The sequence below is a fragment of the Pimephales promelas genome, chromosome 24, assembly GCF_988280905.1.
Source record: "Pimephales promelas chromosome 24, fPimPro1.hap1.1, whole genome shotgun sequence".
NCBI lineage: Eukaryota > Metazoa > Chordata > Actinopteri > Cypriniformes > Leuciscidae > Pimephales > Pimephales promelas.
Window position 1 is genome coordinate 7,511,039 of NC_142792.1, and position 27,548 is coordinate 7,538,586.

At 36.5% G+C, this 27,548-nt stretch overlaps 1 protein-coding gene across 2 annotated transcripts in view; it reads left to right on the top strand.

The window, feature by feature from the left end:
* The first annotated feature begins 474 nt into the window (after window positions 1–474).
* The window catches only part of LOC148965166 (uncharacterized), a 105,782-nt gene continuing 78,708 nt past the window's right edge, over window positions 475–27,548 (top strand). For both annotated transcript variants that reach the window (XM_089126810.1, XM_089126809.1), the window contains exons 1-2: window positions 475–540; window positions 2,976–3,020. In XM_089126810.1, the coding sequence (XP_088982936.1) occupies window positions 505–540; window positions 2,976–3,020 (81 nt within the window). In that variant the 5' untranslated portion in view covers window positions 475–504. The remainder of the gene's footprint in view (window positions 541–2,975; window positions 3,021–27,548) is intronic.

Below are 27,548 nucleotides of genomic sequence, written 5' to 3' on the forward strand. Positions count from 1 at the left end.
TGAACCGTTTGGTTCCCATTGAAGTCCATTATATGGAGAAAATCCTGTAAAGTTTTCATCAAAAACCTTAATTTCATTTCAAGAAAGAAAGACATGGACATCTTAGATGACATGGGGGTGAGTAAATTATAAGCACTACTTCTGAACTACTATCTGAACTACTTTAAGAGATCAAAATAGTAGTAAATTATATATATATATATATATATATATATAAAACATTTTAATACAAAACATTTTAATACAATTTTTCAAAACACAAAAAGGCTAACAGCTGATGCTGACCAAAGTGCTGTAAAAAATGTAAACTACAAAATACAAAACAAGTAAAAACAACAGCAATAATGTGTTTTTCCCCCAAATTTCTGTTTAATACTATTTTTAATGGGCAGTTAGTAGTAAGATAGCATTTCATTCTGATTTTTTTCACGATCATTTGGTCTGATTAGCAGAGTCCTGCTAATGTGAATCAGGTGTTGTGCTGTCTATGTGGAAACAGCACTGATGAAGTTTGGCATGAACACGGTAACTCAACTCAAGGTAAACATTACCAGACCCTCTGACACCCCTATAAAGTTTTAAGTTGTTGTGGAGATTAAAACAAATAATTAGAAAATAAATAGACCCTTTGGCATTCACAAGAAACTGTTTATGATTTAAAAATACAGACAGAGATAAGAAGAGAGAGCTATCTCTCAATGTTTGTATTATACTGGACTTGCCAAAACACGCACACCAACAAGTTGATTTAACATAAACCAAATCGGCATGAATCAATGTCGTGCTGTGTGCATGGCACAGGGTTGTTTAAAGGTTGGCTTAGCACCGAGATAAGAGATTTCTATAAAACGCTGTTTGATGCCAAGTTGGCAAGAAATAAGTCCACCTGAGAAAGGCCATGCCGCTCTTTTAAATGAGTTAATAGGCCAGCATGATAGTGTAACAGAGTGTACATGTGCATGTATTTTAGTGTTTATGTGCATAAGCCAATGCTGCATTTCATGTTTTCAGAGATGGTAATTCCAGATTTCATTGCATCCATTCCTCTCCTCACAGCTCACCTTCTTTCTCTGGCTCAGTTTAAGTCAGCTAAATCAAACAATCAACGAGGAAGAATAAAGCATTTGTGCCCTTTGGCTGCTTTATGAGTGTATGTCTGTGCTGTCCAGGTTTGTTAGAGTCAGAAGGCGCACGTGTTTGCAGCGTATGCCCTTTTATTTAAGTGCTGCATTCACGTTAATGGAGTCATAACTCATTTGTCTCTGCTTTTGTTTGCATCGTGGGACTTGGAATGGTTTTTAGTGCAATTTTCAGTGCTCTTTTAAGGCTTTGTGGATCTGTTCTGTCTCAAAACTGACCTAGAGAGGACCTTACACCTCCCATACTTCATTTGTCCTCACCAATATCACAAATCCTGTATCAGTTTAACCGAAATCCTGAACTCCTGTGTGTACTTTTGTACTACTGAAAGTTTGTGTGTTATTGCTTGGCTTTGAATCATTAGTGAAATCACGCTTTGTTATTAACCCAGACAGCAAACTGACATTGAATCAACGTGGAAACGACGTCTCTCATGACATTGAAACAACGTTGATTTGCTCATCGAATTAACGTTGAACCAACGTCAGACGCGGCATTCTTCAAAGCTAAATGAAATCGAAAATTGGTTTGCTTTCATAACGTTGAAACAACGCGTTGATTTCAGGTTGATTTTCCGTTACTTCTGAAAGAATGACGCATCTGACGTTGGTTCAACGTTAATTCGATGAGCAAAACAATGTCAGATCAACGTTGTTTCGATGTCATATTTCCACGTTGATTCAATGTCAGTTTGCTATCTGGGAAGCTATGACAGTTGTGAGCATGAATTGTCCAAATTATTTTCAATATTAAGTGTATCATTTGGGTATTTAAAGTGCACATTCTTTTTGAAATTTTCAGCGTGAATACTCTTGCTACGTAGAATAGCGCACAAGTATGTGAATTGGTATGCACCAACTGATATGCATTGACAAACCGCCTGTGTAGTAAAAGAACGAACGGTTGCTTGACACAGCTGCTGGGCCCATCACTAGCCATCCCGTCACGCTTTAGGACACCACCCCACATTCTTTTAATTTCTGAAGTCACACAATGGCCTAGAGGTCACCTAGAACATACCGTGGGGACATGACCCTTGTAAACCTGCTTTCCCCATGTGTTAGCCCTTTAGCATTAGCATGCATGCACCCTGAGATCAATTTAAAACCTTCTCGTAAAAGCAGACATATGGTACGATCAAACCGTGGCTTTTCTTCTCGCTTCTCTGTAATATAATCTTCAAAGAGCTAGCGTTAAACTGCTGTCTCTCCTTAAAAGATCCTAATAAAATCAAGCCGTTTTTGATAGCCATTGCAAATTTTAAAGATTAAGCTCAATTTTTGTATTATTGTTAAGTCTTTACTTAAACAGCTTTGACCCCTGTCATTGGTTGTAAATACCTTAATGCAATAACACTGGTCATTAGCGCTTAGCATGAGATGTTTATGTGCTGGTTTCTCTTCAGGCATCATAACATGTGGGATAAATCACTTCTGTATCAACTGTTATCTACAGAAAGATCATGCTGTCAAGCTTCACTAGATCTTTTGTTGATGAATTGCATGGCTATGCTAGTTAGCTGATTAGCCAGACCAGTTATCTGTAAATTTAAGTTATTAGCCAATGCCTCTTATACTATGAATGCTATCGGAACGTTCCCTCACATTTTGTAAACTTTTCCAAATTTCGGACTGACATATTGGCTGATTTGCAACATGGCTTCTTTTGGTTTCAAGGCACACACTTGCGTAATGTCTGGGCCGCATGCGTTGTGGTTGGGGCGAAAATGTACATATGCTGCCTCTGTGAAAATAAATGTCATTTTAGTGAGAGGAATCATATTCTCTGGATCCAAAGTGTGAAAATATAATAAAAGGAATCTCCTTTTTCCATAGGCACTCTGCCTGCACCAACTGAGCATGTCAGCAAACCAGACAACTGTAAGTAAATCCGTGTGTGTGTGTGTGTGTGTGGACTTAAATATGCCATTTTAAGACTTCTGCTATGTTAGAATGGGCAAGCTTGCTGTCTTAGCCTAAGGGCTCTTAGTTTTCATGTGTGAAGTTTCAAGTAAATGTTTAATAGAATGTTAAAATGTTGCTGACACATTACTATTAAATGTGTGTGTCCAAATGGGCAGTGAGAGAGTTTTCTGGTTTCACCTGAATGTTTTACACGCTTAGTCACACAATGATACTGATGACAGAGAGAGAGCGTGTGTGTTTGTATATGTATGAGCTCATGCGGGTGGGCGAATGGCCTTGAAACTGGGGCAGGTGCGACTCTTTTACGTTTTCAGAAACGGTAACCAGAGGTCAGAGGCTGCATGAGCTGTGAATGAAGCGGTCAGGTGTGTGGCCATTTCAGTAGCAGGTTTAAATGTGCAAACATGGCACTTTCTGCACTGACCTCTGACCATTAGGACCAGATGATGTGTTAACCTGCAGGCCCAAAATTGAAGTTATTTCATCTTAACTAGTTCATCTTTGATCACTGTTTGGAAATGTAGCTTTGTAAGCTATAACTAACTTTTAGTCAAACTTCACTTTGAAACTAGTTAGCGACACTATAAGCTACCAGCTAAAAATAGATACATGCGTTATTGTATAACTATCTGAATACATTTTAAATAGGGCGATAACATTAACTATAAGAAATATAAACTTAAAACCAAAATGGCGCTCAATTTTTATTATCACTAACATTTTCGAATCAGTTCATGTGCCTCATGAATTCATGAGGCACATGAACTGATTCGAAAATGTTAGTGATAGTAAAAATTGAGCGCCATTTAAAGAACGGTGAGCATTGAGGGCTCGGTGAGAGATGAGCGCCACTCTCAGAAAAAAAGGTACAAAAGCTGTCACTGGGGCTGTACCTTTTCATAAGGTACACTTTTGTATCCAAAGGCTACATATTGGTACCTTAGTGGTACATATTAGCACCTGAAATGTACATATTAGCTCATGAAATGGACATATTAGCACCTAAAATGTACATATTATCACCTAAAATGTACATATTAACACCTAAAGTTGACATATTACCACCTAAAACGTACATATTACCACCTAAAATGGACATATTAGCACCTCAAATGTACATATTAGCTCCTGAAATGGACAAAAGTTTACCTTTTGAAAAGGTACAGCCCCAGTGACAGCTTTTGTACCTTTTTTTTCTGAGAGTGAACCATCTGAATGAGTTGTACTTTCCAGCAACACTTTTAAATTGAATGAGACCGAACGCAGGGGTCTCTGTGCTTTTGACAATTAAACGTTCTTAAAAATACATCGCTCGTGCTGGTACACTAAAAAAAACAGCGCCAGTCTAGACTAGGTCTAATCTCCAGGAAACAATATTTTAACATAACCTTAATGCCTTTACAGTCTGTTGCCATCAGTGAAGCACTGCGTTTTGAATGTAAGGCTGCTGCGAAGCCAATGAATCTCGCTCCCCATTCATCACCGTTCTGTAAGTTAATGATGCTCTGATCTCAGATTTCACAGCTGATGAGAATGCCATGTTGTTTTCCCCTTGACTTCATCGCTTTTGGTCGTCTTCTTATGTAACCCCCTGTTTTCACTCCTTCAAACCAACCATCTAAATTTCAGGTCAGACTCTGATAATAGACTCTTAATCAAACATGTCTAAGTCTATCCAGGCTGATTAACATACTAGGTGTCAGTCAGTCGCAGCTGTAGTCGTCTACAGTTGGGTGGATGTTTCACCTGATACTTTATTTGAACTGAGCAGATGTTGTTTTGGTTGAAATAATTCAATTCATAGTGGGTAATTAGATTTGTACCTGTCGTCCAGGCTTCTTGTCGTTGACAGCTGGCCACTCTCTAAAAATATAATTGCATAAAAAGGCCTTTTTAAATCACCAAGACTGGTGTATGACAATATACCCTCACATGTCGTCCTAACTGAGTTGTCTGAACATTTTCCCATTGGAGGATGTGGCTGATTTGTTAAGGGTTTGAATGTTTTCAGTATGCAATACCACTTAATTATGTGATTCCAGACTTTGTTGTTGCTGTTGTCACTGCATTATAGTGAATAGTCAATGATTAAATTCAAACTGGCTAAATATTTTCAACTACATGTGTAACTAATATTAATGTCACCAGCTCCTTCCATTTACCTCTTTCTTTTTTGTTTTATGCACGTCGTCCAGATGAAGATTGAACATGCAGCTTTCATGAAGTGTGTTTATAGCCTATATACAGTATCTATACATTTTCCCCAGCACTGTCTCTAAAATCTAAGCATTATGCTTCTATTATGAGACGTTTACAGAAAAAAGTGCTGTGTGAAAATTGTAAATTGGCCCAGAGATGACGTGAAGATAAATGAATTATCTTCAGTACATCTGATGGGGTAAACTAGTGTTGTAGTAATTTATAATTGGTTAATTTCAGTAAGCCACCATGTTCTTCGCACATCATGTTCTTCGCATTAAGGCTGAGCATTTAGATATTTTTTGAGGGTACTCCAAGAACCCTTAACCCCATCAGTGCTTTTGATTCATTTCCAGTTGTCTATTACCAGCATGCCCTTTAATGTTTTTTTTTTTGCAGTACCAGAAGATCTGGATATTGATCGTTTCATGTCTTTAAAAAGACACATGATGAGGGACCTAATCATATGACTAATGAAACACATTCAATAGCTAACAAGATTTTCACTTGAAAATGCAGCAATAAGTCACAGCCTGTTAAAACCAAATCTAGACTATGATCATACTGAGTGTTTAGATTTCTCTGGATGTTTATATTCAATTGCATTACATAAAATTTCTGCCACAGAAGCAATGATTATGTGCACACAAGCTAGTTGGCCTTATAACATGTATAGTTGTACTTTTTGTCCATTCATTAAAGGCTAAAAGGGTTATGAGACCACTTAAAAAAATCTGCATAGCTGCTGGTGTGGAGGCTGAGGCAGTACCGCTGAATTGCTGTAATAGACTGTAATTTGTTGGATTTATGGCTGGCCTGCCTTCGTTTTACTCCTGACATCTGCTGTGGCTAGACGTTCAATTTCAGCTGTTGCGTCACACACGCATGCTCTCAGACCAAACTCCGTGTCCGGGCTCCTACGTCGGCAACTTTCAGACAAAGAAGCCTTTCACTGTGACATCAGTTTTCAATTCTGACTGCCAGACGGTCTTTGGCCCCATAACAAAAATCAGCATATGCCTACCATAAAGTTTGACTTTGTTCTTCAGCTATTCTGGGTAAACGGGAAGAGTTTAGAGTGAGGAAAACCTCAGAAAACAAACTGGTAAATGCAAATAAATCCAGTGCAGTGGTTAAATACTAGTACAGATGTACATTTAATTTGTGTAATGATTTTTAAATCATTGAATATTCATACCGCTGGCCTTCAATCCATTTTACAATCTAATTTTATTGCAGTATATTTTTACTTCTCTTGATTGTGACAAAATACATGCTGCTCTTTAGAACATAGAGAGGGGAGCATTTGCAAAATAACGTTTTGGTTTTAGAAATGTAAGAGCAATAAAACACTTTTGTTAACTAGCCGAGCACAGAAAAGTGCATATGAGGCCTCGAGGGTCTACATCCAATCTGCTCCAAAGAAGAGAGACTTCAGGGCCAAGTGATTAGGGTTAACCGCTTCTCGGAAAAAGCTGAAGGCAAGAGAGCGTGAGGGACACTGTTTTAGGAGTGTGCCGGTCAGCGTGCTTGATGTGCCAGCGCACAGAGACCCATTACCCGTCTGTGCCTGTACCGAAGCAGCGAGCCAACAGACGGAAAACTGAGCATTCCCTAGGAAAAAAATTGCTCTTTTTAATGTCTGCCCGTAAGCACAAACCATCTGCGGCTGGCCTCGCTGACAATTTAAAAACATCTGTTAGAAGCATTTTAGCCAGATTCACCCAGTGCTGCCACCATCTCAATCAGTGGCCAGATATACACGTGTGTTAAATCTGCATCTTAGTTGGTTCAGAAATTATTAACTTAGTGTTTAATATTAGGTGTCAATTTTAATGTTAAATAATTATGTTATAATAATGATAATATAATATAATAATAATGTATAATATTATTATTTTGAATTAATTTAAACCATTAGAATCAGTATTATTATTAAAATTATTATCAAAATTAATGCAATTATAAATACCATAACTAATGTTAAGGTTAATTGAATGATAACAATTATTAACATTTATAGATTCAAATTAATTGAAGGTATTACAATAATGTTTATTAATATTATTTTTAAAAGTTATTTTTAACATTATAATAATATAGATTTTAGGGGTGTAATATGAAAGAAAAGGTGTGATTCATGCATAATAACTCGCTTTACCACAAAAAACGTTATTACATCTTTATATATTGCTTCAGATTGAGCTTTTGTGTCGTCTTTGCAGTTGAATGTCTGTGAGGAGAAAAATGTTATGTATAATTACGTTAATTTGTGAGGAATGATTTGTGGTCATGGTGAAACCGATCTTGGGTCTAGATCTAGACCTCGGTTTGTTAATTACCTCTGATTTATTGCTTGGGTGGTGCTGGTGTTGTTATAACTTGCCTAATTTAAGTTGAAACCAAGCCGAAAGAAGCATTTCGTTGCTCAAAAGTTGCTCTTTTACAGCTCAGGAGCCAAAAGTAGATATCACTGTAAACAAATATTGAGGGAAAAATTGAGTTAATACAATGAAGGTTTTGATTTAATCACCAGAAACTCAAAATTATTTAAGTTGATTTGACAAAAGAAAATTTGTTGTGATTACAAATCATGATTTTTTTTTTTTTAAAGATTGTTGTAAAAGACTCATGATAAGATGGTCCAAGTCACTTGATTTCGGAACTATTTCATAAGAGCTAACAATTGACGGGTTTTCAGAAGGAAAAAAAACAGAGGTCCAAAAGTCTCAATTTTATCTTTATTTACTCACAATCCAGTGCAGGAGAAACCATTTTGAATTTTCTTTGTGAATACGTTCATATGGAAAGTCTGTTGCAGGTCCTCACGTGTACAAGTTTCAGTGCTCATGAATTGGGATAATCATCTGTTTTGCGGGTGCAGCAGAGGAAATGAAGAGTAATTAAAGTGTGCCGTTTTAGTGTTTGTACAGCGAGTGACACGGTGCTAAAGAAAACAAAGAGCGCAGGGAAAACTGCAGCCATCAGCAGCAAACAGGGACCAGAGCTCAGGCAAACCGCCAATCCAACCAAAGCGGCCCGTACCCACAAACGCTGTGCATGAACTGTAGTGTGCATGTGTGAGTTTGCATGTTATGTTGAGTTCGTAATGATTTCAAATAAAAATGAGAGTTGATCGGCTCTTTCTTTAACTTTCTGTCGAGGTGTTAAACTGTTGTTGTCTAAGTGCAAGCGCAATAAAGCCCAGAGTGTGAATTCCACGCCGGCGTGATCATAATTCCCATTAGCATTGGCCATGTCAGCAGGAGGCTGTTGGACCATTTTTCCACTCTTTTCACCTCATATCTCCCATTTCCTGCCTAGTAAACAGTAGTCAGCTGGGAGCGCTAGACACATCTCACCTACTGTTAGCATCGCGTCCAGCAAACTAGAGTGGGATTGATGAGCGCCAGATATTGTTGTTTCTTCCATGAGCTGTACTGCAGGGGGGCAGGAATCAGGCCAACAGTGGTTAACAGTGGTTTCTGTTTTACTGGTGTTTGAATACACAGACTGAAGAAATGTTCAGGCCAAATTGATTGAGTTGCAAAAGGGAAAACCCGGACAGGTTTACCATACTCTGAAGAAGCAATTGCTTGCAAAGCGATACATGTGCTTTAACCAAGTACAAACATCTTTGTTGATCATGAAACAACATTCCAATCATCCAATCAGATTTGAGGGACAAGTCTGCATTGTCAAGTTTTGGCTTACTGCTAGAGTATTATTTGTGTCATCTCTCGGATTTTAGGGATAAGTTATGGATGCACTCTAAAAAATGCTGGGTTTTTCGGTCAAATACGGACAAACCCAGCCGTTGGGTTACATTTCTAAATTGCATTTTTAATCCAACGTTTGTCCATGTTTGACCTAAAATTGAGTTAAAACAACCCAGCATTTTTTATGTTTAGGGATAGGGTTTGGACCAAAACATTTTTGTGATCTGACTCTTTGTCAATTTACAATAGTTGCTTGCAATGGCCTATGGCAATTTCAGATACTATGTATTTCTTGCATATCACATTAAAATTCATGTTTTGCTGGGTGAGAAATCCAAACGATTCAATGTATAATGAGTTTTCTGAATAATTCTGAATAGTGAACCATTGTTTTTTCTCAGTGATTAATTTGTGATTCGTGCATGATGCTTCTGAAAATACAGAATACATAACTTAATTTCTCAAATTTTCTCAGTGTAACAGTCAACACTATCTTTATAAAATAGTTCCACTACTGAAAAGTTTGATTTAAAACCTATCTATATATGTAACCACTTTACTACTTAGAAATGTAGTAAATAGCTTCGCTAATAGCTTTGCTATCTGTCCAACGGTGACCTTACGATGACACTTTTTGTCCCTATATAGACCATTTCACAAGATGTAAACAACACTGGTCCAGAAGCACTTCCTGTTTCAGTTTGTAACTATTTTCTTTATTTCACATGTAAAGAAAACATCTTAAAGATGTTTGTTTAACTTTTTTATTCAGTTTTAAATGTTCTGTTGGTTGTATTTTATCCCAGCTTTTATGTAGTGTTAAAAAACTATAACAGGAAGTGCTTCTGGACCAGTGTTGTTTACATCTTGTGAAATGGTCTATAGGCACAAAGTCTTTCTCATGAGTGATTGACGCATGATTTGTACTTGCACAGAGCTTGCCTATAATTCAAATGAAACTCAGCCAAGTTTGACAGCTAAATGCTAAGATAGACTCATAAGAAGTAAGAGATAAGCTGGTAGTTATGATGCAAGACCAGCGTGTAATGTAGCACATATTGATCTGATAAGAAATGTGAACTGATACAGACACTTGATGCCTCATGTTGTAACTCAATATTGCATGCACTGCATTGGCACACACAAACTTTTTAAGCCACAAACTTTTCCCTTTCCGAAATTGCACAAAAAAAAATCCCGCATAATTTCAGCCTTTCCATCAAAAAACTAGAGCAGCGTTTATGGGTATGAGAGGGAGATTAAGTGAGACTGAGCTGAGCTTGGCGTTTGATGACAGGTAATTACACTTAAGCCTAGCAGAGCAGAGAATGACGTTATGATCAGTCGCTGGTCCCGTTTTACTGGTCTGCTAGGCCCAGTTATGCCCGAGGAATCTATTTTGTAATTGATAATTTAACGTAATATGAGCGTTAATCAGAAAGAAAAAAAACTCTACACAAGTTCACAACCTTGACTCCTCAAATGAAGTATCATGTGGAAGGTTAAAATCTTGAGAAGAGCACATAAAATTGATTTAGTAAATCAAAGGAGCAACATTGCAACACTGGGTCAACCAATGGTGTGATTTTTATCGCGGGGCCTATCTGTTTGTTCAGCAAATTGCAGACAGGATTGATATATGACAATCGGTCTAAATGTGTGTGCGTGTAATGTTAAGTGTAAAATGTTAGACATTAACTAAAGAACTTTTATACATGTTTTTGATATAAGCTTCCATTCAAAAGTGTATTTTTTGAAAAGTTTCTCATGTTCACCAATGCTACATTTATTTAAATGCATCAAGTAATAGGTAATAATATGATTTCATTTTAAAATGGCTGTTTTCTATTTTAATTTATTTTAAAAATGTAATTTATTCCTGTGAGGTCAAAGCTTAATTTTCAGAATCATTACTCCATTTCCCAGTGTCAAATGATTCTTCTAATCTTTCAAATATGCTGATTTGCTGCTCAAGAAACATTTCTTATTAGTATGAGTATGTTGTGCTGCTTATTTTTATTTATTTATTAATTAATTAATTTATTTTTTGTGGAAACAGTGATACGCTGCTTTTCCAGAATTCTTTTAATCGAAACCTTTGGTAATATGAACACAACATGTAACATAATTTTTTTTTTAATCAAATTTATGCATCCTTACTGAATAAAAGTATCAGTTTTTTTTTTAATCAATTGATTCCATACTTTTGAGTGATGGTGAACAGTATACTTTAATGTCGTCGTTGTTGTTTAATTGTGGAAGAATGAGTGAGAAAGGGATATTAGAAGTGTTTCTCAGTCTCTAATGTTTTAAGAGACTGGTCTAGCCAGTATTGGTTCTGTCTGGAACGTTGTAATCTAAGAACTGTCCTGGGCCTCATATAGCCTCATTAACGTGCCAGGAAAAAAAAACGGGGGGAAAACCCTCCTAACCCCTCCTTTCCTGAGGAAACGGCTCAGTTGAGGGAAAAGATGGGAATGAGGGAGTGAAAAATTGAGGGCAATGGACAGAGATGAAGTGTTAATAGTGGCCATGACAGATGGCTTACAGAGAGACCAGCCTTTCCTCATGAACGTCCATCAAATACTTCGTCAGTTCACACTTTCAGCCTCGAGCACAAATGAACCTTGTGGTGAGCGATCACAGCCACAGGTTACTCCAGCGAAACTTTTCTACAAACCTATATGAGTATGAGGCAACTCCCTGTTGCAGACGAGTGTGAGAACAGGAGAAAGAGTGCTGAGGTTGAATTTTCCCCTTATTTGGACTCAGCAATTTTATATTTTCATCTGTACAGAAAGTACAGAATCTTTTTTTCTACCTGACCCAGATCAGTTAATAAATATGGTTTGTTCTCTTCAGTAATTAGAAAACAACATAAGCTGTGTCCTAAACAGATGCAGTGCATGACATTTACCTCAATGTGACGCATCAAAGCCATTCAGAACATTTGATATATGTTTAGCAAGATTTTTGATCAGTAAGGTTTTTACAGAAAATGAGAATTTGCATCTTTGGTACCACACTGGACTCGGGCAGATGGTTTACTATACACATAGTATATGATAGTATATGATATATATATATATATATATATATATATATATATATATATATATATCATGATTTTATTATAATTTACAATTGTATCTATACATTTATTAAAAAGATATTACATTCAAAAAATACAAATGTATTGCATTTTATTGTATAACATTAATATACAAATTGTATTTTTTAAATAAAAATTTAATTAATATACAATTTAACACATTTTATTTTGTTGCCACTTTTTTATGGTTTTATTATTTTATATTTTTATTGAGTACCATTTATATAAATATTATTTATAAATACAAATATTTATAAATACAATGTCACTTATTATATATTAAAAAAAATCTTGGCTATTTTTGATTTTATGATTTTATTTAAGTGTATAACATTATTATACTTTATTTATAATATGAATGCACTAGGGCTGTCAAACGATTAATCACATCCAAAATAAAATATAAATATAAATACACACACATGCTTGTATATATTTAAGAAATATTTTCATATACTGTATATAGATTTATATATCGTTTATATTATGTATAAATATAAATATTTGATACCTAAATAATATGTTTTTCTTAAATATACATGCATGTGTGTGTATTTATATATACAAAATAATTATACACAGTGCACCCACATATATTATGTAAACACAAACTTTTATTTTGGATGCGATTAATCATTTGACAGCCCTAAAATGCACCTATTATACATATTTAATTAGTATGTTTTATTATTTTATAAGTACATTTTTTTGTTGTTTTTTATTATTTCATTTAATTAAATTAATGCAAATACTACTCTGTGCATATCTGCTATACTGTAAAATAAATGGTGAATTGTCTGGTGCTTTTTGAGACAGAGTTGGAGAAAGAGGGAAACCCTTGTTATGACAGTGTCTGGTCTGTTTCATGACTAGGAGAGGGTAAAAAAACAACTTCTATTGGCCATGTTTAAAAGCACCATGAAAACAAACCATCCTTCATGGGTGGCTTTGTTCTTGATGAGGGCTACAAAACCACTCTGGCTGTGTTTAAAGTCAGTCGGAGCGACCCGTTAAGTTCAAGCCAGCAGCTCATGACTTTGGTGCTCAGGGGAGCTTGGATTTCATGAGTTTAACACCACAAATCATCTCCTCTCTCTTTCTACCTTTCTCTCTCTACCTACTTTTATCATCCCTGTTTAAACTAGACATTTGACACTTGAAGGAGGGAAGGAGGTGTTCCGTTTGGGTTGATCGGACATAACAATGAGAGGGCTTATGGAGAGCAGCAGGGAACCCTAAAAGGGCAAGTGACAGCAACACGATACCACACTTAAACAAGCAAAGTCTATCACACACAGATCATGTATTTAGCATCTCCCATAATTCCCTGCTGCATGTGGCGATGCATTTGTTCAGTCACCCGTTTGTTCTTGTCATCCTGTGTTTGGCGTAGCGAGTTCTAGATTAATGTGGTATTAAGTAACTGTTCTCACCCTCAAGCCAAACCACTCTCCTCTGAGATGCCACGGGATGTGTCCATGTTTAGCTAACAGTGCAGCTCTATTAGGCCAGAAACAAACAGCCCGCCGTCATGTGGCATTAGCACTGCGACTACTGTATTTAGACTCAGACAGTTGGCTGTAGAGCTATTACTATCACACATAACAAAAACGCCATGCTCTATCTATCTTTTCCAATCACATGACAAAAACTCATGCTGAAAATACAGAGAGCTCAAACCAACACTTCAGAATGCCGCTTTGTGGGTAACCTGTGCCGGCCCCATTAAAGAAGTAGTTCACTTTTGAAAAAACTTTTGCTGATAATTTACTCACCCCCATGCAAGATGTCCATGTCTTTCTTTCTTCAATCGAGAAGAAATTAAGGTTTTTGATGAAAACATTCCAGCATTTTTCTCCATATAATGGACTTTACTGGGAACCAAACGGTTCAAGGTCCAAAAAGACAGTTTCATAGCAAACTGCAAACTGTTCAAGGGGCTTACGATGAATAAGGGTCTTATCAAGCGAAACGATCGCTCATTTAATAAATAAATAACAAAGTTTACGTTTTATAAGCTCAAATGCTCACCTTGCTCTGTTCTGTGTGACACTTGAACCGTTTGGTTCCCACTGAGGTCCGTTATATGGAGAAAATCCTGGAATGTTTTCATCAAAAACCTTAATTTCTTCTCGACTGAAGAAAGAAAGACGTGGACATCTTGAATGACATGGGAGTGAGTAAATTATCAGCAAAAGTTTTTTTTTCAAAAGTGAACTACTCCTTTAAACTCAGTCCAATTATTTATTTATTTATTTATGTTTGTTGATGCTTTTATTTGTGCTTTATAGTTTTATTTGTGCTTTTTATTTATTATTTTATTTATGCTTCATGCTTTTATTTCTTATTTTTGCACTTATTTATTTATACATTATGCACTATTTATGTTTATTTGTAATTTATGCTTTTATTTATCCTATTTGTGCTTTTTACTGCTTGTATTTATTTTTTATGCTTTTATTTATGCTTTGTTTAATGCTTTTAAGTTTATTCATTATAAAATGTTATTTATGTAAAAATATATCCCATTTTTTTTAAATGAGTTGGCCACATATTAGCCGTGATTTATGAAATGAAGCATTTCTTTCTCATCCTCCCCTTTCAGAACAATTCACCTTCAGCCCTGTCACAGGCGCAGGTACAGGCATGAACTTTCTGTGCTCAACCCGAAGCTATATAATAGTTACGCTTTTTAAAAAAACATGCATATAAAAATAGTTTATTTGCAAACACTGACACACTCTTGAAAAGTGTTATTGACACACCGGTCATGATATGAGTGCATGACATTTATGGATTTGGGTTCCTCGATCTGTGTGGTTAAGGATCAGTAGAAGTTTTGTGGCTGAAGGTGTGAATGCTTTGGGTTAATGAACAATCAGTCAATAAACAATATGATCTCAGTGCAAAATGGCTGAGGTTGTTTGGGAACTGCAATGATGACATCTTGTAAGGAAAGAGATAATGGATCTTATTCTGTACTTTGGCCCAATGAGGATAAGTGACGTCAGTTGTTCTTGTTCTTTCTTAAGATGATTCTCTTTAAACTTGCCCTTTTTAGTCAACATCAAATCCTCCACATTTAAATTCGCCTTCACCATATTCAATTATATAACTAAAAAAGTATTAAAACATCGTTTGAAGAGAAACTCGGGTTCAATTCAGTCACCAACAAGCAATCAATCTCTCTTTATAGAGATTTATCACTTTATATGCTTTATTTACTCAACTTATTTTTTAGACTCAACTGAATAACGATACATTTGTATTAAAATAATGCATCATTTCATCATTTTGAACACTTTTGGCAAATGATCACCAGGACAGTTGAATAGAGGTGTAATGTAAAACATCTTTATTCAATTTATTGGTCATCTGCCAAACTCTATTGACACCCAGACCGCTTTCTCTTTGTTGCATGTAATGGAGCCTGTATAATCTCTTCTTCATTTGCACACTTTGACACGCATACACACACATACAGACATTCTCATACAGTGACGCCACCTCTGTCTTGGCCTGCCGAAGCCACAACAACTCTGACCTCTTCCTTGCATGGGCCTAACAATGTAATGCAGAATATCTCTTGGAGTGGAACACCATGCCCTCATCTGTTCTCTGAAGTGTGAAATACTTTTAAATTAAGCTTCTCAACTCACAAGTCTTCATGATCATTATTGAATCAGCCTAGTAATCATCAAGAGTCGCTCGCAGGCGTCTGGTGGGTCTTTGTGTACAGGGTCCTGATGGATGTGCATTGACTGGCTGCTCCGAAATGTTCTGTCTGCACTTATCTGAAGTGATTTGCAGAACCAAACACAATGTGTAATACATCAATGTTAACATAAATACAAGGGCACATCGAGTTTTTGTCTGTGCTTGATGGCACGTAACAACACTGAGTACAGCATAATAATCAAGTGTTACGCTGTGATTTGGTGATAACACTAAACCATATCACATTGGCTGAGTAACTGGGTCAAAGGAGAGTTTTCAGAACAGCAGCTAACAAGGATATATATATATATATATATATATGTATATGTATGTGTGTGTGTGTGTGTGTGTATAATATATATACAGTATATATATATATATGTGTGTATATGTATATGTGTATATATATTAATATGTATATATTAATTAAAACGTATGATTAGCATGTTAATAATAGTATTATTGTTGTCATCAATATTATTATTACATAATTGTTTTTATCTTGTCTTTTTTTGGGGGGTTAATGTAAGCCATATTGTAGCATAACAGAAAAGGTATCGGATCCAGTCATGAAAAGGCTTTGGAGGAAATCATAATAGCTTACAATCCTAGATACTATAGGGATTTGTTCAATTCATAAAATACACACACACACACACACGCACACACACACACATTTAGCTGTTCAGCTGAACAAAAGTAGCTCAATATACAATCATAAATCCAATTCTGATTTGAAAATGTCTTTATTCAGGTCTTTTGGCACGTGAGCTGTGTTTTGGCAAACAGCAGCACAAAAGCGTCTTTGTTCAAACAAACACACACACAACACGTGAATGACATCACTCTTGTGAGTGTGACTGCAGCGAATCGGGAATAAATCTTTTGGTATGAGTGCATGAACGTGTCCTCAATGCGTATTCGTTTTCTTGTGTGATAACACACCTTTCACCAGATTTTGCGGATTCATTTTCACAAATAATGCTCAAGTAGGATTTTCAATACATTGTGAAGTTCACATGAGACTCTAAACACACACACACACACACACTAAAATGCATGATATTAAAAGCATACCCTTCAAACTTGTATATGAAACAAAAACAAATCGAACAACGTCCCGTCAAACACACACACACAAAAGATGAAAGGCAAACATTCAGAAGACTGGCATGTGTGTTTTCCATTTGCAGACCAGCAGCAGTGTTGGGTTACTGATGATAGTGGTGACCGGGCCAAACATAAGCCTTGATCCATGTAACTGTTGTGTGTTTGAGCAGGACACGTGTGACAGAAAGACACGTGTGATGTGAGCACTGTTAGGGAAGTCCTGTCCAACCACAAATACCATCAGTTTGCATGGGAGATTTCGATAAATGTAAATTACTGCTTTCGTGTGTGTGCTTGCATTTGTTTCCCAAGACCTTGCCTAGGAACTCGAGGGGTTTTAGTGTGATTATCTGCCAGTGGAGAGAGCGAGTGTGTGTGTGTATGTGTGCACAAAAAAGTAGACAAATGTGCATGAAGTCTGCATTTACTGTAAACCACAGTTCAGTGGGGGAAGTTACTTCAGTTTGCAGAGCTACTTTCAGCTCTTACTAATACAGCTAACTACTTTGAAGTGATTTAAAGCAATACATTTTTTTAAAAATGTTTTTTTTAAGTAAATTTAAGTACATTTATACATGTATGATTCCAATATCATCATTAGATTTCCAAAGATAATATAATTCCAATACATCTACAATATACCTAATACAAAATAAAGTCGAAAACATATTTTGGAAAAAAATAAAAAATGATGTTCTCCAAATGTTTAAGGAGACCAAGTTTATTACCTGAAAAATATATTTTGAGAACCGTTCAGATACTGGCAAATGTTGAAAATGTAGTTTGTATCTTCAGTAATTCTAGTTGGTTATTTCCCAGCACTGATCTTATCACATCTGTCATGTGGCGATGAACAGGGTGTAACAAACTGATGGACAACTGTCCCTTTCCTTCATATTCTAGTTTATCACCACTACATAATCATAAAGTTCAACATGAAGTGTGGAAGATCAGACCATCTGCTTTGCTTTTGGTCATTGTATTTGTCCTCTTCGTGTCACCTGAGCTAACAACACATGGCTATTAAATTGTTCTGCATTGTCATGTTCATGTCTGTCAGATGCCGTGTAAAGGCTGAATCTTTTATTGGTCTAGACCTTTTTTCTTCTTTTTTTACCGTTGCATGCTACACTGTAAACAAATTCAGACAAAAACATGTGGAGTTGAGATTCAATTTCGCTTTGTGTTTTTGTTTGTTCTTACATATTGTTTGCTTCATTCAGACTGGATCACGTGCAAGTAGGGTTGCAATGCAATGAAGTTGTTGGATCTTGCTGCATTAGTTTAAATGAAGGTTTCTGAGGTGGGAGTAAGACGACTCTTATGTATTTATTCAAATATACATTAAATATTGAATAATTGGTCAAGTACAAATATAATATAGTTCATATATTTGTCAAAATGCTCCTCTATACAGTTTATGGACATTGGTGAGCTTTCTCACTCCAGCTTCTGCAGTGAATTGTTTTGTAGTTATAGGTAGAAGCACGTTTTTCCAATAGAAACAAAAGAAAAGGCAAATGCAAACCACAAACTTTGTGTTTTGGTGCATGGTTTTTAATGCTAGCTGCTTCAGTCTTGTAAATCTTTTGTACTCCGAACAGGAGAAGCAGGTTAGCAAACAGTAAACTTTTGTACATTCAAGTGTCGTATCTGACTATCATGTTCAAATAAATTGGCTAACAAGCGTTTTGTCTGTTAGATCAGAACTGACACAACTTAAACTCTTGTTCACTAGCCCTATTGTTTGCTGTATCTTTTTGAACTTTCAGTGATGAGGGCTAAACCTGGAACAAAGCAGTCCACAGGTCCACCGGCCCCATTGGCATGTGCTGAAATACAGACAAAAAACTGCTCATTGTTGTTTGCCAGACGGCAGAAAGATTAAGTGATAGTAAACAGAGAGAAAGGCGTACAAAGTTGGTTGGAAAACCCATCGTGTCAGGTGACCAAACCGGCCGAGAACAAAGTATGATGTCATGCCGGTGAAACTGTCAAAACAGATAACGCGCACATCTCGTGGCCTGCTTGTTACAGAGAGAATTAATCTGTAATTAATCTTTAGGGGGAGGTTCTAGTAGACTTTGTTTAGATATTTGTGCCAAAGGTGGTTCATTGGGAGCTGGAATTGGTTATGGATTAGTATATTTCTGATTCACCTAAAATGACTTTACTGCAAGCTGTAGTGGGTGGCTAGAATTAGCCCTACAGTCTAGCACAGACCCAGACATGATCAATGCGTGTCTGAATGTACCAATGTGACCCCATATACAAAATGAGGCCATATACATCGATATGTTTTTCACCTTCTCTGTCGCTGTGATGTATTGACACAGGGTATGGTATGCCGTGTTTTTCCCCGGCAGGGCTAGATCTGTTATTTAACAGTGTTTGAGTCATAGAAAGCTCTGGTAAGTTAATCACAACAGAGCAGTATGGTTACAAAATGCAAGGCTTCAGCTTGCCCTCAAATGAAAAAAAAAACTACCCAGTATTGTCAATACTGGGCCTTGCAGTGAATCAACAGGCTTTGTCCCTACAAGGTTTTACGCACTACGTTCAACCTTGGGTCTTGTAAAACTGCAGACTTTGAAAAGAGGACAGACAACCAATCAGAAACTGCATCAGCATTTAGCTCATTAAATATTCATGAGATCTGTGCAGCCACAACTTCTTCATGCAAGGCAGACTTATTTTGACTTAATACAACCAGAGTAAACTGTATGTGGAGACATTTTCACATGAACAAGCAGTTGCATATTTTTGGGTTACACATTGAGTTCACTTTTTCTAACTGTAGCCTAAGTAATTTTGCAACTACAGGTCGACTAACTCTCATTAGAGTATCAATAGATTGTTAGGTTTGGGTTAGTAGAATAAGCTGACATGTAGACCTACTTAGTCAGAATGGGTAGCATCAAAATCAAATGTTACTATTAATACTCTAATGGCTGGTAGATGACATGTACTTGCAAAGTTACTTATATTTAGTAGAATGTCTAAAGTGGACTATCAAAATAAAGTTGCCTATATTTGTCTTTTTTAAGTGACCAGGTAGTTGGGATCAAAGATGTCAGACTGCAAAACTTGGTTGAAGTATATAAAACACTCACTGACAAGATAACTCAGGATTGTTCATCTTAAGTGTGAAAAGCCCAGATATGTTAATTTAGTTTATCTTACTGCAAGAAGCTGGACTAATTATGAAGTTATCTATAGAGTGGGATTGAGTAATGTTGTGAGGCTGTGAAAGGAAAATAGAGAGTGACAGGGAAGAGTCATCTAGCTGATCACACCAGCGATTCCTCTGTGTAAAAACAGAGACGGAGGTTTCCTGCCTGGCAGACATTATGATATAGACTGAGTCACTACTGCGATAACATCTGTTGCCGATCTGAAAATGACTCAAAATGTAAAACAGACACCACTATAAAGTAGACCGAGACTCCCAAGACGTTCTGCTCCTCGAAAAGTCAAGACAAAGACGATGTTGGCTGCAGTTCAACACCTAGAACACCACATTGTGACGTGACATTTATATGGTTTCAGGCGTCTTTTAGGTTGCAATTGAATCAAATTTACCGTTTCCCCCTTTTTAAACTGACACATCTCTTTCCACAGAAATTTAAATTGAATCCTTTGTTAAACACTTCAAGTTTACAGTAAGGCATTTATTAATTTGCTTTTATTTTAATGTTGTTTAAATGTTTTAGATCAGTATGTGAGGTTTATTGAAAGATTGACTTTTTGTTTCAATTTTGTCATTTTAGTTAAATTTTTAGGGTGTTTACACGACACTGATAAATGGATCACGGAAAACGGTCCCGGTTTACACGGATCTGTGAAAACGAATAAAAACGCGCTATTATTCATGGCCAGTAGTTGGCTATGTTACTTTGTTAATAAACACTTGAAGCCTGTAGACTGAACATGTAATATGTATGCGCATGACGTTAACGTTTTTAACAAATTCGCGTTTTTGTAGTTTTCACAAATTTTCAAAAACGTGCACATTACAGTTATCAAATTTTGCCTTGTAATGCTACCAAAACGCCACTGTAATGTACATGAATGACCAAAACGCATAACAAAATTCAGTTTTTAGTTTGAGGAACCAATAGAACATGAGTTTAAATCCAAAACTAGAAGCCATGACTGATTTATCAAGTCGATTTATCTTGTACTTGTAGAAGTGTAGCTATGCCTACACACTCATATGTGATGCTCACAGACTTTTCATATTTATCTCCATCTGTTATCAGTATGATTAACCCTACTAGCATCTCGCTTTTAAACAACAGTTTTCCTCTCAGTTTTGGAGTGTTTCTACATCGTTGCTTTTACGTGGTCTGAGGTCTGGTCTCATATTACTCTTATAAACTATATCAGGAAGTTAATCAGGCGATATGCTCCCACACTTGAAGAAAAACGACACCGCGAATGCCACAATGCTCTGGGCAGCGAGACAGGAAGTGCTTTAATCGAGGGCTTCCTGTGCTGCTCTTCGATCTTGTTGTGTCTGTGATGGCAGTAATGCACTCGCCAGCTGTTACTGTAACAGCTGGATCCAGACGTGAGTGTGTGTGAATGACTTGAGCTGTTAAAACTCCACTGCTAGAGGGGGCATATCACCTCGGCCTTTGATTACTCATCATTCCATTGTAATTGTGATGATAGGGATCTGCCTGACTGTCTGATTGTTGAGACTGATCTTTAAAACTACATTAATTCCGCCTTCTGCTGTAGTAATAATGATAATTATCTGTCGCTGACTGCCTGATTGTTTGTGTTAAGCCTTGCGGTCTTGTTGTTTTTAGTTAAAGACATAGAGAAGATTGTGTGCTTGTAAGATAAAGGATGAAACATGGTTTGTTTTGTGTTCTTACACACCAGAGAAACTGTTATCTTGCTGAACCAGTTTTTAGGAAGTTAAACAGAAAGTGGCAAGGTTTCCTTTTACATATTCTTTGACTTCAATGTTATTGAATGAGACCGTTTTAAAATCAATTTCACAGAATTATGTTAAAGGTCTATCAAATGACAACTTACAAAAACCTCCAGTGCACTTCTTACAATGTTGGGGTTGATGATGCCTTGCAGTACATGTTAAAGTGCTGAAATTTTGACAGAGATATACTTTTGTATAACAAAATACTTTTTGTATACATTCAGTATATTAGTATACTTGTATTTTAGTATTTATTTTATATTTTGAATTGGCTTTTTTATATTTTCAGTTACTATTTAGTCATTTTTGTGCTTTTGTAATATTTACTAGTTTGTCGTATATTTTGGGTAACACTTTACAATTATTAATTTAGACATGTTAACCAATGAAACATTATTCTACAGCGTTAATCTTTGTTAATGTTAATTTCAACATTTACTAACATTATTCATATCAAATGTATTTGTAAACATTAATGCATTGTGAACTAACATGAACAAACAATGAACCGCTGATTTTTTATTAACAAAGATTAATAAATACTGTAACACATGTATTTCTCATGGTTGTTTAATGCTAGTTAATACATTCATGTTAACAAATGAAATCTTATTGTAAAGGGCCACCATATAGTTTATTTTGTATACTTCTATTTAGCTTTTTGAACATCGCCTTTTATAAAAATCGAAATGTTGCTATAAATCGTTTTTTCATCTAATTTACATATTTCTTTAATGAATTTAAAGTATTTTAATGGTTTGTTTTAGACTAACAATAACACTGATACCAATGTTTAACACTGTAAAAAATATTTTCAAGATTTGTTATCACAACATATTTTCTTTTGTTAAATCAACTTTATAATAATTTATTTAGTTGAGATAACTTGTTATTTTGAGTTTCTGATGACTAAATTAATCTCCTTCATTGTATTACCTCACTTTTCCAGTTCAATCAACTTAAAATTTTAAGGCAACCCAGGTTTACTTACTTTTTTACGTTAAACCAGCATTTTTTTTACAGTGTAGTAATCACAACATTTTTTCTTTTGTCAAATCAACTTAAATAATTTATTTAGTTCAGATAACATATAATTTTGAGTTTCTGCTGATTAAATCATTCTCCTTCATTGTATTAACTCACTTTTTCCAGTTCAATGAACTTAAAATTTTAAGGTAACCAGGTTACTTACTTTTTTAAGTTAAACCATCAATATTTTTTACAGTGTATAATGAATAAGATGAATTAATTTTACAATGTTTAAATGATAAGAGCAACACTTTATTTTACAGTGTCCTTGTTACATGTTACTGTAGTAAAAATATAAATTATGGAAACTATACAACTAACCCTAAACTAAACTAAATACACTAAGTACATGAAGTTATAGTTAATATTACTTACATGTATAATTACACTTTAAAACGGATTCCTTAAAATAGTGTAATAACATACACCAGAATCAAATTAAGGCCATAGAGATAGACATAGCACCACAGAGCATATGAGGATCATTAGGAGAATTAAAAATCATTGTTTTACTGGCCTCAACTTAATATATTGAATTTAAAAACATAATTATGATTCATCTTATCAGTACCTGCAGTGATGTCTTGTTATGTACTGGTAATGTAGGAACATTTAAAAAATGCGAATGAGTCATGAAGGACAGTATTGTTGGTTTGGTGTCCAAGGCAACACTGTTATTGTTTTACCAGTGCAGGGCAAAGTGTTGCACCCATCAAGGATAGTGGGAGGCTCATTGTATGTGTCTTTGTTTAAGCTTGAGATATGAAACTGATAAGTCAGAATGCACAAAGACTAATGCATTGTTCTGTGTTTACTTATGTATGAGAGGAAAAGCAACTGCAAGAGAACGAAAGAGTGTGTTATCTGAAGTGGGTTTATCTTTATCTTAAGCTATTTACAATTTAACAGACGCTTTTTATCAAAAAGGGATCTTCCATATGCTGTTTACAGCTAGTTCTCCAAGTCAAAATGGGGTTAAGAGCCTTGCGCAAGGCTCCAGTTCGACTCTAGTTTTTGGATCACCTAGCTATGATTTTAGCAGACATGCATGCATTCATTCGTTTTGTCTGTGTGCATGTGATCCCTATAGGAATCAAACCCTACTTTGGTACTGCTAGCATCATACACAACACATTCAGCCACAGAAATCAAGGATAAGGATTGAACGTCAAACCTTTCATACCACAGGGTCCCCTTTTGGGCCATTGCCCACCTTAACTTCTTTTAATAAACTAATTTGTTTTCATAAACTAAATTATCTCCGCTGCCTCCAGCCGTTTTTCTGTTTTCGTCTAATTTTAGGAGAGTAAACAGAAGCTCATTTTCCTGTATTCTAAACATTGTTTGGACACGCAGGAAAAGAGTAAATCGGTTCAGATGTAATCACTAAAGTCAACAATTCTATTTTGGATTTGTTTTGCACTATAAGTGGAATGTTTCATTTCGTTGGAACTTTGTTCGGTTTCCATTGGCTTCGACAAGAGGAGATAATCTTTTTTTTAAACACAACTTCTTTGTAGCTCACGCTTTACTATCTATTTTGACTTCATGCTCTCATGGTATATTTCTCAGAAAACGTCTTTCGACTTTAGATGCGGGATTCTTTCATCTGAATGAAATGATCAGATCCCCATGGAGGCTTGTTGACGGAAAAATGTTGTTTACGAGGTATTTGTGAGATCTTGCATGTTGTGAAGACATCGAGGTCATTTCGGCGTACAAACAGACCAGAAGTTGAGCAATCACACTTGAAATTGAGAGCACAGAAATCAGGTCACAGCATCCCGGGTCTATTCTCTGCGACAGGGAGCAACCTCTTTGCACGCAGGCCAAAAGTCCCTTCGGATGAAATTACACCTGGCTAACCTTACAGGTGGGAATATTTCTCTTAGGATGCAGTTATATTGACAGTTTGACTGCATGCCTTAATGGAATATTCCAATTGATTCAATTATTCAATCGAATTTTCAGTTTTATTTGTATTTATCACAACATAAATGTCTCAAACATGAATTATGAAATCATTGCATGCTTATAAAAGAGAAAATCTTAAGTTTGGGCTTGACGAATAAGTCAACCATTGTAGCCCTAACATAGCTTAACGTTAACTTTAAAAAAATGTTTTTGAAAATCACAGCCTTTTAACAGACTCAAGTAATGTTAACCCAACATCCTTTTTAACTCAGAATGTGAAACCTTCCAAAAGAGAATATTTAGCGAATAAGCCTTCCATGCAAATTAAGTACGCGACAACCACATACTGACGCTTTTGCCAACGAGTGTCCAACGCACATGACACCCAATATGAAACGCAGATATATATGGGCCAGAAGACGCCTCCTAGTGGTCTAACCGAAGCGTGTTATATTGACGCTAAAGGGTGCCATGTGTGTTGGATGAATACGCATTGGCAAAAGAGTCAATATATAGCCCCTTTCACACAGCGCGTTGATCCCGGGAAATTGCCAGAATAACACAGTCTCATCCCAAAAAGTCATATAACTGACGTTTTGGGACGTATTTTGACCATACGTCAATATCCGCCTTTTTAGGGCCCCCTTAAACGTCGGTAGATGGCGATCCCGGGCCGTCATACAACTGACGCTTTACCTTTAACGTCAGTTAGGTGACGGGTTAGGTTTAGGGTTAGGTTTAGGTATGGGGTAGAGTTAGGATACCATAACCTCATCTACCGACGTTTAAGGGGGCCCTAAAAAGGCGAATATTGACGTATGGTTAAAAGACGTCCCAAAACGTCAGTTATATGACGTCTTGGGATGAGACCGGGTTGGCCAGAACGCCTTCTGTGTGAACACAAACATGACCCGGGATTGATACCGGCATCGATGCCGGGTTGGGGACCTAGTAACATTGCCGGGATCAGTCCCTGAAAGCGCGCTGTGTGAACAAAAGCCAGGACCAATGCCGTAAGAGGTGTGTAGTGATGAAACTCGTGCCATCGCGCGACTCTGTTCTGCAAACTGGAACGAAGCTCCTCACTATCGCGTTGAAGCTGAGATCGTTCACCAGCTTTGTGGAACGGTATGCACGTGTACATGTTTTCGACGCGTACGTTACACGTCTCATCCTGACTTTATGTGTTTCCGGGTTGTGTGTGAACGCACTCACAGATCCAGGGAAATCACTGTCAGTGAGAATGAACCGAAATCAAACAATCCCGCGACAAATACCGGGTCACATTATCCGTGTATTTTCCGGAATCTCTGTGAAAGGGGCTTATGACATTTTGGAATGAGAATGCGTTGGGATATTTTACAAATGTAACGATAACCGTTTGTGTCTTGGATGGTTATTGGTCATAAAATGGATGAGACCACCTTGGTTATATCAACACAAAGCAACGGGTTTCCCAAACTTTTTTTTTTTAAGTTGAGTTAACTGATCACTTTTTATATAGTAAATAAACTTGATGCTTAATTGAAGTTGTGAAATTGTCAGGTTCACACAACTTTTTTTTTTCAATTACGCAGTGAAGTTGCAGCAGGTTTCCTCACTTTTTTTTCAAAGTTAAGTAAACTGATCACATTTTACATTGTTCTAGATAATACAGACTAGCAGTTAACAGGCAGTAGCTGTTTCTAACTTAAATAAGTTGTCAAAGCTGAGTGTGTTTACCCTGTTGGAGGAAAACCAGGAGTAAATATGTGACTGTTATAATATTATACTGTAATCAAATGCAATGGCTATATTTCAGTGTAACTAAAAAAACAAATCTTTGATTTTATTGCTTGGCCCAAAATAGAAACAGAAATTCCTCCATTCCTCCAAGTCATTGTTATATACAGACTTGCACTCAGTTAAAGAGACAGTTAACCTTAAATTAGTGAGGGTGCCATTCTGTGGTAAACTGTCCCTTAAGAATATGGCTTAAAATGAACCTAACATGATCTTCAGGTGACATTTTGAAAAGCCTGAATCTCATTGACATGGTAAACGTCTTCACAAACATGTTTTCCTCCAGAACGGTACAGATGGACTTGGTGGCCTTGCAGATTGTTTTGGCTGCTGCTTTTACATCTAAAGGCTGTTGAGAAGGTCTCTGTCGTGTTATTGTAAAGCTAGAGAGCTGGGAGGACATTGTTTTTATAGGAGCTCTGCGGAGCAGTTAGATAACAGTTGTAGTTTACGCTTTGCAATGTGCTACTGTGCGGACAGATGCTGAAGTGTTTAGGCGAACCGTTTGTACGTCCGGGCACATGCACGAGCAGGAGAACCGCTGAAGGTGTTGCGCAACCATGTTGAGGAGTTCTGCTGTGATTTTAGTCTGCTAACTACATCCATGTTTTGGTCCTCACTCTTTCTCTGAGCTCTCAGCTGTCATCCGCACACTCTCTCTTTGTCTTTGTTTGTCTTTTTGTCTGGTGTCTGTATGAGGTGAAATCGGAGATTGTGTGTGACTGGCTGACTCAACAGGTGAGTGAGGCTGAATTGTGCTCCGAGCCATGGCAGTGCTCCAGTGAGGGAAACCTTTCTCACGCAAACCCTGCATTTCAGCACTAGTGTGCAAAACGGTGTCACACTCACTGATCGTACGCCTCATACTGCTTATTTTAGACCATCAATTCAGTTATTGGGAAGTCAACAATATCCCAAAATAAAAAGATTTAGACAGACAGACAGTGTGGTTG